This window comes from Gigantopelta aegis, chromosome 4 (genome assembly GCF_016097555.1).
Source record: "Gigantopelta aegis isolate Gae_Host chromosome 4, Gae_host_genome, whole genome shotgun sequence".
NCBI classification, from domain to species: Eukaryota; Metazoa; Mollusca; class Gastropoda; order Neomphalida; family Peltospiridae; genus Gigantopelta; species Gigantopelta aegis.
In genome coordinates this window covers 97,568,987-97,581,939 of record NC_054702.1, presented here as the reverse complement: position 1 = coordinate 97,581,939, position 12,953 = coordinate 97,568,987, and the positions used below count along the sequence as shown (strand labels likewise).

Here is a 12,953-nt window from a genome sequence, read left to right as displayed (position 1 = left end):
TCTGTGGGATGGTGCATATAAAAGATCCCTTGATGCTAATCGAAAAAAGTAGCCCATGAAGTGGCGGCAGCAGGTTTCCTTTCTCAATATTGGTGTGGTTCTTAACCATATGTCTGACGCCATATAACCATCAATATTAATAAAATGTGTTGAGCGTCGTTAAATAAAACATTTCTTTTTTTCTATCCCCATGGATGTGACTTTAGGGCAAGGTTCAGAAGCAGCAATCACTAATGTAAAATTAAAAAAAAAAAACCTAGTCTCTGAATTAGTTAAATCCAGGCTATCATTAAAATATTTGTGACAAAAAATTACATACAAATAATGTTTGATATTCATTCACTAAGCTGATTTACCAGTTGCATGATTTTAGAATGCTTCATTATTCACCATGCAGTCACTTTTTGTCAAACCTGCTATCTCATTGTCATTCTGTCTACCAGGAATATGGATATAGATTTCTACCAATATTGATGGCCATGTCTTTATGAATAAGCTTACTTAATGAAACATAATACTTTAAATAAATGGCTGTGTATTTGGCCTATTGAGCAAATAGAGTATAATGTTCCTGTCTAGTAATCAATGAATTAAACGGCCATTGATTTTTAGTCCTGGAGTTATTGGCATCTTAGGGGTGTGATGTAGCTCCTGTGGTATAGAGTATTTATCTGTGGTGTCAGAGCTTTAGATTGCATCAAAGATGAGGCAATAAACATTTTGTCCAAAATACATATGCCCAAAATAATCACACCCAAATTAAGTACAAACATGCTGAACATGTTGAAATACATTTCTGAATGTTGACAACTCTACAGCAGCTGTTAATGACAGTACTGAACTAAAACAACCTTCCTGCGCTCAGAAAAGACAAAAGGCCCCATTGTGCCTAAATTAATGAATCCTAAAGTAGTCAGATCAATTTAAGGTTTGACCCCAAAAAAATTGCAACAAAAGGTTTTTTTGTTTTAACTGGTTCATTGGGTCTTAGGCATTTTCAGAAAAAAAATCGAAATGAATCTGACCCCGGGAAGGGGGTTAATTAGCATAATTTATACATGGCGACCCCCCAAAATTTCAATGTACAGTAAACTTTTTTATGCTTCATTTTTCAACCCACAAATGTATTACCAACAGATAGAAACATGATACCAAAATACCAAATACACATGTCAACAATGTTGTATGACGTCACCATGATGTCATAATGACGTCACAACTTAACCTGCGGCGTATTTTGATGGCAAATCAGATTTTGGCACGTTTTGGACTATATCCAGGTGAATTATACTGCAATGATTTAGATAATCAAGCATAATGACATCAAAGCAGAACTAAAATTGACCTCATGTGACGTCAACTACAACCATGTGACAATAAATGATAACGACGGAATGTGGTACAGTACCAAACTATGTTAGGCATCATTGTCATCGGAGTCATCAAGGTCAGAATCCAAGTTTGCTGACTGGTTGAATGTATTTTGACATGATTCAGTCTGGCACTGTCCACAAGCTGATGTGCATGGTAATCCATATTGTCGACATGTGCAGCGTCCTGAGGTGCATCCGGTTTTGCAGTTGCAGTGGACTATCTTAAGCAAACTGTCTGGGGCTGGGGCCTTTGCACACATTACAGGCTGGAATTTATTATCTTCACATTTCCAGCCCCAATCCGTAGCATCAAGAGTGTCTTCCTTCCCAAGCCATGTCATGATTTGGTAATAACATCTGAGCGAATGGAATTTCGTTGCTGATGCAGTAGGGGGCAGCCGTTCTGGTAAAACAAAGGTTGTTGCTGAAACAACTTTCTTTTTTAATACATTATGCCGCATGGTGGACAGACTGTCGGTCACTTTCCCACCAAAGAGAGAAACCATTGCTTTGCACCCCTGCATTTTCTATGGAGTCACAGGTTTCACCAGGTGTACTGAAGCAACGCGCGTAAGATTCCATATCTTTGTCCTCTTTCACTAACTTCTGGAACAACGATTTTTTTCCCACTCCAAATATTCGTGATGTGGTGTCACATCCTGTAAAGGAATGTATGAATAACAAGTGTGAGCACAAGGGTTGACCAAGTCTGAGCTTCAGTTTGTTGATGTCATATACCTGAATCTTATTTCGAGACTTGTTATCAGATCGGAAGAACAAAGAATGCTGCTTGTCGGGGTTCAGAAAGTACAGAAGAAGCACCAACAAATCAGTGTCCTCTCCAATCAGAGTTGTAGATCTATACTCAGCAGAGGTAATGGCAGCTCGCACAATCTCGCAGTCTGCATCTGCCTCACAATTGATTACAGTGCAGCCGTTTTCCCTAAGCCTATCAGAAATTATTGTAATAAGTTTCTGTTTGTTCTGACCCCTTGATAAGAATTCCTCCTTTTTCCCGTTGAATACAGTTTGTGGGGTGACACTAACTAACGGGTGTTGTTTCTGCTTCCGTCTCTCGTGAGTACAATCTTTTGTGGATGGTACATCCTTGTAGCCATCGAAGACTACAGTAGCCGTTCCATAGTTACGAATAGTGAAATCAACATAGGTGTCTGCTATTGTGCCATAGGTAACCCCTTTGGTCCATGAAACACGATGCATCAGTGAACCACCATCTAAAACATAACAGTCCGTCTCAGGAATGTCATTTGAGACTGCCGTCTCAGGATTGTCATTTGAGTCTGCCTCACCAGATAGTTCAGTGGCATATCCTTGAATTGCCTTGGCCAATTGGGGTTTATCCGGTTTCCGGAATACATAGTTTGCTTCAAAAAGAGCAGGGGGAAATGGACTCAACTCATAGTCAAGGACATCTTCCAAGGAGAGGTCTGCAGTCCTGGAAACCACGATCAGTCTCTGGAATAATAGGGCAGGATCTATGGATTTGTCTGGTGCAACTTTCACTGTTGACGCATCACCAAGGGTTTTTGATTTATCATTTCGTTTGAATGAATAAGTGAACACTGGTTCCCCAGGGAGTTTGTCTACGATCTTCTGCCCCACAGTAAATGAATCATCAACATCTACGTTATCATCAGCCACAACTCCTGTGACTATGTTCCGCAAACTTGGATCACTGACTGAAAATGGATTGCAAGACTCAATTTTTTCTGTAAGTTTTGCAAGGTCTGCATACAATAAATCCCACTATTTTGAAATAGAAAAACTTATTTACCAAATTAATTACTATATAACAATAAGTTGCACCAAAATTCACAAGCGGGGTCACCTCAAACAAAATGACGTCATTATGACGTCATGGTGATGTCATACAACATTGTTGACGTGTATTTGGTATTTTGGTATCATATGTTTCTATCTCTTGGTAATACATTTGTGGGCTGAAAAATGAAGCATAAAAAAGTTTCCTGTACATTGAAATTTTGGGGGGTCGCCATGTATAAATTATGCTAATTAACCCCCTTCCCGGGGTCAGATTCATTTCGATTTTTTTTCTGACAATGCCTAATACCCAATGTATCAGATAAAACAAAAAAACCTTTTGTTGCAATTTTTTTGGGGTACAGGCCTAAAATTTCATAAATTGACCCGACTAAAGCCCTGGTGGTGTGATGAGTCAAATGATCTACCGTTCACCCTCAGGGTTTTTTCCTGTTCCAATCAGTACCCACATCAGAGAGCATGGTTTTATTACCATTTTATTACCCACCTGGTGATCATCTGATTGTGTCCTATAAATTTTGTATGCACCAGGTATAGTAGCAAAATGTCATTTTGGCGAGTGAAGTCATTCATCTTCACAAGTGTTAGTCGTATACATTCGCATGTCTCGTTGAATAATGTTGGAAGTAATTGTCAAATATTACATTATTTGATGGTGGGTAATGAATGAAATACCATACTCGTTTTCACTAGATAACATTTTTACGAAACTCCCATGGTATCTGACCTTACTTTGGTTTGGCCAGATACTAAAATGAAAAGTTCACCCATTTTGTAGAAATGATATAGTATATAGAAAAAACAAGTGTAGTATTCTGTATTTACGTGTATCTATCTCTTTCTGCAGTTCGGAAGAAATAGCCTATGATGGTGGTGGGTTTCCTCTTTCAACCATTTGTCAACATAACCACATGTTACACACATACAAGTAGCCATATGTAAAAAGTGTGCTGAGATGAAGTTATATTCCTTTCCTTCCCTGTTGTCATCTCAGTGCATACATGCATGTCTGTCAGTATATCTGTCAGTCTATCTCTTGTGTTTACTATTGTTTCAATAACTACTGGTATTCCCACACTTCCCAAGATTAATTACAAAATAATCCTGAGAATTTAGGACAGACAGAAGTTGTTACTGGAGTATCACTGCTAGATTACAACTTGTCTTGGCATTGGGAATGGTTAAAATAGCTCAAGATTTTAGTTCTCATGTGATTTACACAAGTTTATATTACCAAATTATTTTAGTAGCAATGCCTTAGTTACCTGTAGTCTGTGGGATGGTGCATATTAAAGACCCCTTGCTACTAATGAAAACATGTAGCAGGTTTCCTATCTAAGACTATGTCAAAATTACCAATGTTTGACATCCAGTAGCTTATGATTAATAAATCAGTTTTCTCTAGCGGTGTCGTTAAAACAAAACAAACTGTAACAACTTTAGTTACATGTAGGTTTTGGCCTTTGGAACTCTGCAGATCTGTTGGTGTCTATACCAAATGCTTTTAATTATTCTTTCAATAGATTTTCACCTTGTTTTTATTAAATTCCTTTATTGCTTGGGAAATATTTTACGTTGGTTCACTTAATTCTGTCTTTTGTTTTCTTCATAATTGGTCCCCTACCGGTCCAATCGGAGGGGACTATAGGTTTCATCGCCATCCGTCTGTCCATCCCACATACAGGTTTTTTTAATGACTTGTTTTAGGTTAAATTTTGTGTATAGCTTTATCATAAACTGTTACTGATCAGGTTTAACTATTATGGCAATTTACCCATTTTTGAGTTATGGCCGAGATACAAATTTTTTTAACTCAGTAGGGGACATGTATTGCTTTAGAAGTTCTCTCAAAATTTTACATGAATTAATTATATCACTGTATCAACAGATATATCAGATAATGCATTATAGAATTAACAAATTATTGATCCTAACTAATTCATATTCATGTGAACATGTAATATGCAATATATTTGTCTTAAAAGACACCAAGAAAACAAGCCTCAGTTGTGATGTTGAAATCCTGTTGAAACACACACTGTGACACAGATTGCACAAAATAGAATTCATGACAATAAGCTTAAATTGGATGCCTTCAGTATCTAGTTAACTTATGTCTAATGCTATATAATTATGTAAGCATGTATTTATAGAGAACCTTGGTCTTAAAATAGATCCTTTATTAAACTGGTAGAGTTCATGCACACTTATCTGTAACACAGGAGTGGCATTTCAGTAATTGAATCTACCTAGGTTTCCTTGAGGGATATGATCAAAACAGTTATATAATATGATAATATAACTATTTGAGTTAGGTCAAGAACCTGTTGCTGCTGGTTATATATAGAAACATACAATCAAACCTTTTGTTGGCTAGTATACAAATCAGGAAGGAGTAAAATAAAATTTTATACAGCTGAAGGATAGTGTTTTGCTGAGAAGTTCTTGTATCTATAGGCAAACCTGCACAATTGAAAACCTGTATTAAACAGTCACCTGTCAATCATACTCTTGACTGACACAACTGTTAAGTTAATGATCAAAGTCACTTTCAAATAAAGTCATGATGCCATGTACTGAAAACGGTGATCCCAATACCAAATGTGATAGGTGACACTGACATGTATGCTGTCCACTATTGTTATCAGACATTGTTAAGGACCACAGAGATAATGTGAAACGAAACCTACTACTGCCACGTCATTGGCTACTTTTTTGTTTAGCAGCAAGAGATGTTTTAAATGCACCATCCCACGGAGGGGATAGTCATTGACACCATAGACTTTGTTTTACCAGTTGTAGTGCACTGGCTGGAACTTGAAATAGGCCAATGGATGCACCAATGAGAAGGAAGGAAGGAAAGGTTTTATTTAATGAGCTCTCAACACATTTTATTTACGGTTATATGGCATCGGACATATGGTTAAGAACCACACATATATTGAGGGAAAAAACCTGCTGTTGCCACTTCATTGGCTACTCTTTTTAATTAGCAGCAAGGAATCTTTTATATACACCATCCCATAGACAGGATAGCACATACACAGTTTTGGTGCACTGGTTGGAGTACCGATGGGTATCGATTCTATACTGACCATGTTTTACCACTGAGCTACATGTGCATTCCCCATACATGTACACGGTCAACAGGGTTTCCGCCAGAGTTAAAGTTTGTTTTGTTTAACGACACCACTAGAGAACATTGATTTATTAATCATCGGCTATTGGATGTCAAACATATGATAATTTTGACATATAGTCTTAGATAGGAAACCTGCTACATTTTTCCATTAGTAGCAGTGGATCTTTTATATATGCTTCATCTCACAGACAGGATAGCACATACCACAGACTTTGATAAACCACTCGTGGTGCACTGGCTGGAACAAGAAATAGCCCAATTGGCCCACCGATGTGGATCGATCCTAGACTGATTACGCATCAAGCGAGCACTTTTACCACTGTGCTACATCCTGCCCCCACTGCCAGAGGGGTATGAAGGGTAAAATTACTTACCCTAAAATCTCGGAAATTAATACTTTCTTTTTAGATAGATAATAGTAAGAGAACTGCTGATTAAAATTATTCAAAGTATATTATTGCCCTGTTCAATTTCAACAGATGTCAGACCCATAACCACCTTGTAAGAGGACTTATGATCTGTGTTCTTTTTATTACATACCCTCAAATTATTTTCTGGCAGAATTAAAGCCTGGTCAAATATGGTATTGTATAACATATGTCAACGGTGCATCATGCTGGTGAGTTGTATATAGCCTTTAAATTTGTAGAAGACCATCAAAATATTATTAAGCAGAAACCTGTTGCTGAGATGTTACTTGGTAATAAACCTTTAGGTGGCTGTTTAGCATAGGCCTGACTGTACTTGACAAAATGCTACTCAAGCAAGTCACAAATTAAACAGCCTGGATGTCTTCATGGTCAGGTAGCCATGAATACTAGACTGCACTATAATTACAATGAAACACCTCTAGACCAGACACCCAAGAGACTAAGTAAAACGTCCTGTGTTGAGGGGTATCTGGCATACAGTTTTTTTTTATGGAAGGAAAGAAATGTTTTATTTAACGACATACTCAACACATTTTATCGATGGTTCTATGACGACAGACATATGGTTAAGGACCACAAAGAAATTGAGAGAAGAAACCTGCTGTTGCCACTTCATGGGCTACTGTTTTCGATTAGCAGCAAGGGATCTTTTATATGCACCATCCCACAGACAGGATAGTACATTCCACAGCCTTTATTATACCAGTTGTGGAGCACTAGCTGGAATGAGAAATAGCCCAATGGGCCCACCAACAGGAATCGATCCAAGGTCGATCGCACATCAGGCGAACACTGTACCACTGAGCTACGTCCCACCCCTTTTTTTAATGCAGGCTAATGCCTTTGTGGTATAATTCCGAGCTGTACTAATATACATGTAATGTTACTACAGTGACAAAAACTGTAAAAAAACAAAACTCAACACCAATCACATGTTATGCTGTTTTGAAAATTGATTTCCACCAAACCATGGCAACTTAACCCTTACCAAAGAAATGTTAATTCAAACTGAAAGCAATGAATTAAATTTATGAATGGTTGTAGGGCATTATGGTAAATCAATTGATGTGTGTATGAAGGAATACAATGATTCATAACTCGACCTAACTCAATTGAGGTACACCAAGCTTCGAACACATAGGTTTACTAAACTTCGTTAAAGATCAAAGCTGCCAACTGGATTTTAAATCACCTGTTTATTATTGTATTATTATCCCCTCAAGACGAGTCTTTGAGGGGATATAGTGTGTTGCCTGTATTAGTACATACGTATTTACGCACTCGTACATATATGTATTTGTTAGTTTCTCATCCAGTTTTCAGGAAACTTTATATAAAGGAATAGAATCATGATATCTTGAAAGAGTTCACAATTCACCTCTTTATTTTAAAGGTCAAGGCCAGTTTTACCAAACATATAGATCACAGTGTCACTGCTGTAGGAACCTCATTTCCCAACTGATTTTTATGAAATTTAACATTCATAGTATGGATGTTACAGTATTTGATTGTCATTTGTCACTGGTATATAATCATGGTCATAATAATGTGTCTGGATGTTCCTGCTTATTTTAGATATACATTGTCTCATGTTTGTCATTTGCGACATAAAGCGATTTGTATTAATTTCCATCACACAGACCTAGACCTAGATTTTGTCCAATAATCTATTTCAGCCCTACAAGACTCCATGATGAAACCTTGTCTTTTAAACATTTATAAAAACATTGTAAAATGGAAACAAGTTAAATAAAAACTTTCTTTTTTAAAAATTTGTTTGATGTTAAGTAATGGGTTAACTGAAACCTTTAAAAAAAAAAAAAAGTTATCTAGCAAAAAGATAATATTTATTCATAATAATCCTTCCATGCACATTTAGGACATGTAGTTAGTAAAAAAAAGGCAAAAAGGATTCGAATAACCTAGCTGACTACATACATGTAATCAAATTAGTGCAAAACATTTTGATGCTGCCAACTTCCACTGTGATGCTGGATAATTGCATGTAATCCGCATGTTTTTCAACTCAGTGGTCAAACTTCAGACACTACCTGTAGAACAGAATTCGGTTGCCAAATGGCAAACAACTAGATTTTAAACTGTTACAGACCTCGCCATGAACAAAACTGATGGAAGTGATTAGTCAAGGCTTCTAGAATTTTCTAAAAATCAACTAGCCATTGGATGAGTCATTTTCAAAATCCTCTAGTCATGGTTCAGAATCTACTTGCATTACTTCTCTATGTACAGTATTTGTACCAAAAATACTAGAAAAAACCCAAAAACCCCCACTAATTTAAGATATATTGACACTATATAAATTCACATGCTAAGGGGAGCTAAAATGACTCCTTGAACTAGTCTCAGGAGAGTGATGGAGAGCGGGACTGATAGCTCCTTTTAAATGGCGAGGTCTGTGTTATCATATTAGGCCATCAAAAAACATTGTCTTACAATTTCCTTAGAGGAAGAATGGGGAGTATATCTGGCCCACCAACTAGCTCACCAATTAACCCCATAAATATTTATATGCTTTGTAACTTCCTGATTTGTTAAGTGCATGCTGTCATTTATTTTGTTAAATCTGCCTTTTTACATTGGGGCATGTGCATGGGGAGGGTTCGGGAGATCAAAACTCCTCTCTGCTGGGGAACGTGTCACCCCCCCCCCCCCCTTATAAACGTCACTCGACACAGTCTAGACCTGCCCTGCTAAACATTCCTGCTCATGCACCCGTTACATATGTACAAAATTACCAGATTGTATCATTAATTTTGATATATAGCAAAAATGAATATTCCTCACTTGATTACTTGTACCTAATGTACTTGATAAAACAGCATGACCGTGTATTAAGTACATTTATACATTTACATGTAATATTAATGAGTAATTTTCTGCTGCCAGTTATCATTTTCTTTCGTCACTTAGCAGACATGTAATATGTATTGCAGTGTATTCCTGTATTCCTTTATCTCCACAGGTTATGCACTCTGACACTGACGAGACTTGTTGTCCAGAAGCCATTAGAAAATGATCTGACTTCCATAACAGTTGCTGTGAAGATGCAGGTCAGTCCAAGACTTACACAACATGAAGTTAAAAGTTTGTTTTGTTTAATGACACCACTAGAGCACCTTGATTTATTAATTATCGGTTACTGGATGTCAAACATTTGGTAATTTTGACATATAGTCTCAGAGAGGAAAGCTGCTACATTTTTCCATTAGTAGCACATACCACGTTCTTTGGTATACCAGTTGTGGTACACTGCCTGGAACGAGAAATAGCCTAATGGGCCCACCAATGGGGATTGATTCCAAACCGACCTCACCTTAACCAAGCGCTTTACCACTGGGCTACGTCTTGCCCCTTACACAACATGAATAGAGGGCCTTACAGCATTTCCTATCACTACCCAAAGGACTAATTATGGCCTTTATTCAAGGGTACAGCCAATTTCCGTGAGCAAAGTAAATACTACTAGGCACCATTGGGATATTATAATAAAGTAAAGGAGCTGAATTGTCTTAGTTTTCATTATAAGAAAGCCATTAAAGTCCAGTGGCTCACATGATACATTTAATTTCCGTAACAGAGAATACTAATCCAGCATTGTTGTAATCTGCTGTCCTTCCTATATACAATATTCTCCTCTAAATCGGACACCCTCGGGACCAAGTAAAAATTCTGGTTTTAAGAGGTATCCGCTTTACTGAGGTTTTCTTCTGTACAGATATTTTAAAATTGGCAGCGAAAAACATCTGGTTTTGAGGGAATTCTGGTTTACAGAGGGTCCTGTTTTGAGAGGTTTAACTGTATCATCAATATGCCTTGATACCTGGTACACTGTCAACAAATGGGGGCGGGACGTAGCCCAGTGGTAAAAGAAAGAAAGAAATGTTTTATTTAACGATGCACTCAACACATTTTATTTACGGTTATATGGCGTCAGACATATGGTTAAGGACCACACAGATTTGAGAGGAAACCCGCTGTCGCCACTACATGGGCTACTCTTCCGATTAGCAGCAAGGGATCTTTTATTTGTGCTTCCCACAGGCAGGATAGCACAAACCATGGCCTTTGTTGAACCAGTTATGGATCACTGGTCGATGCAAGTGGTTTACACCTACCCATTGAGCCTTGCGGAGCACTCACTCAGGGTTTGGAGTCGGTATCTGGATTAAAAATCCCATGCCTCGACTGGGATCCGAACCCAGTACCTACCAGCCTGTAGACCGATGGCTAGCCCAGTGGTAATGCGTTTGCTTGATACGCGGTCGGTCTAGGATTGATCCCTGTCAGTGGGCACATTGGGCTATTTCTCGTTCCAGCCAGTGCTTCACAACTGATGTAAAAAAGGCTGTGGTATGTACTATCCTGTCTGTTGGATGTTGCATATAAAGGATCCCTTGTTGCTAATTGAAAAGAGTAGCCCATGAAGTGGCGACAGCGGGTTTTCTCTCTCAATATATGTGTGGTCCTTAACCATATGTCTGACGCCATATAACTATAAATAAAATATGTTGAGTACGTCGTTAAATAAAACATTTCCTTCCTTCCTGTCAATAAATGAAAACATACCTTCAAAAATATATTAAAGAGAGAACTTTTAGTTTTTTCCTATTGTACATGTATGTATGTAGTTAAAATTCAATTTTCATTTCATTAAACTGATTGTCAGACAATGAACGTTTCATGTTTGAATGCTAATTTTCATGACATGTGACATACGTGTAGATGCAAATTTTTAATCATATATGGTTGAATACTTCAATTGGGAAAGAACTCGAAGGAATTTTGTGATGTCAAACCACAGTGGCCATAATGTTACACATTTTGGTATAATCAAATGAAGGAATGATGAACTGCTTGTAGTGATTATTAAATGATATCTAGAAATCAATAAAATGCATTGTGTGCTGGATTCCCGGACATCTATGTAGAGATGTAGTGTGTTTTGACAAGATCGTATCCAATGCACAGTTAAATTTATATGAAGACACTAATAATGTAGGCTTACTTGCACAAATCTTAATTGGTTCTGGCATGCTTTCCTGGTAGATAGTATACTGGTATTCCAGTAATGCATGATGATGCGCACATAAGTGCATATGACTGTGGCAATTTTATTTCCTGAGCCAAACCAAAAAAACAAACCAGGATTTCGGTTTAACCCACTCCACTGTTCCTGATTTTAATTCTTCAATCATAATTTTTTCCTTTTTTCTGTTTGTTTTGCTAAACATATTTTATTATTTAATTGCCATATTTAAATTCTTTAAATAAATTCCTGCTTAACATAAATTGTATGTATTGTACATATACAGTATGTACATTTTATATACTCTGTATATAGAATCTGAATAGTAAAATATACATATAAAAGCCAAAACTCTAATAGCAAAAAAACACAAAAAATAAATGTTAAATATATATGTACAGCAATAGAAATTTTGATCTATGTGTATGGTGGCATTTCAGAAAGCTGAACTGCTTATGCACAGTTTACCACACATATATACGTATAAGCACATTTTGGGATGAACATTAAAACCAAATAAACAGACAAATGGACCAAAAAAACCCACTTTACCATGACTGACATTTAAAAAAACTAAATCTTTCCACCATCACCCACCTGTCTCCACCCTAATCACCAAGAGCCCATTATTCTTACTTTTTTTTCTTCTTTTTTTGTGTGGGTAAAATAAGATATACATGCACATACCGGCCTCGGTGGCGTAGTGGTTAAGCCATCTGACTACAGGCTGGTAGGTACAGGTTCGCAGCCCGGTACTGGCTCCAACCCAGAGTGAGTTCTTAAGGGCTCAATGGGTAGGTGTAAGGCCACTACACCCTCTTCTCTCTCACTAACTACTAACCAACTAACAATTAACCTACTGTCCTGGACAGACAGCCCGGATAGCTGAGGTGTATGCCCAGGACAGCGTGTTTGAACCTTAATTGGATATAAGCACGAAAATAAGTTGAAATACAATACATGCACATAATATATCTTAATTGCTGAAATCATAAGCTTCTAGATTGAGTTGTAACAAAGCCAGTATTGTTGTAAAGGTTAGATAGCCAGAGGTATTTGTACATGTATGTATGCATTTCTGTATCACATAAATAGTATCTGCTTATCTGTTATCTGCTTGATCATTCCAAAGCACACTCAAGTGTAAACCAAAATCA

At 37.3% G+C, this 12,953-nt stretch overlaps 1 protein-coding gene across 2 annotated transcripts in view; it reads left to right on the top strand.

The window, feature by feature from the left end:
• Nucleotides 1-12,953, top strand: part of LOC121371520 (phosphofurin acidic cluster sorting protein 2-like) — a 111,464-nt gene that overhangs the window by 26,818 nt on the left and 71,693 nt on the right. For both annotated transcript variants that reach the window (XM_041497468.1, XM_041497467.1), the window contains exon 2: nucleotides 9,733-9,820. In XM_041497468.1, coding sequence (XP_041353402.1) covers nucleotides 9,733-9,820 — 88 coding nt within the window. The remainder of the gene's footprint in view (nucleotides 1-9,732; nucleotides 9,821-12,953) is intronic.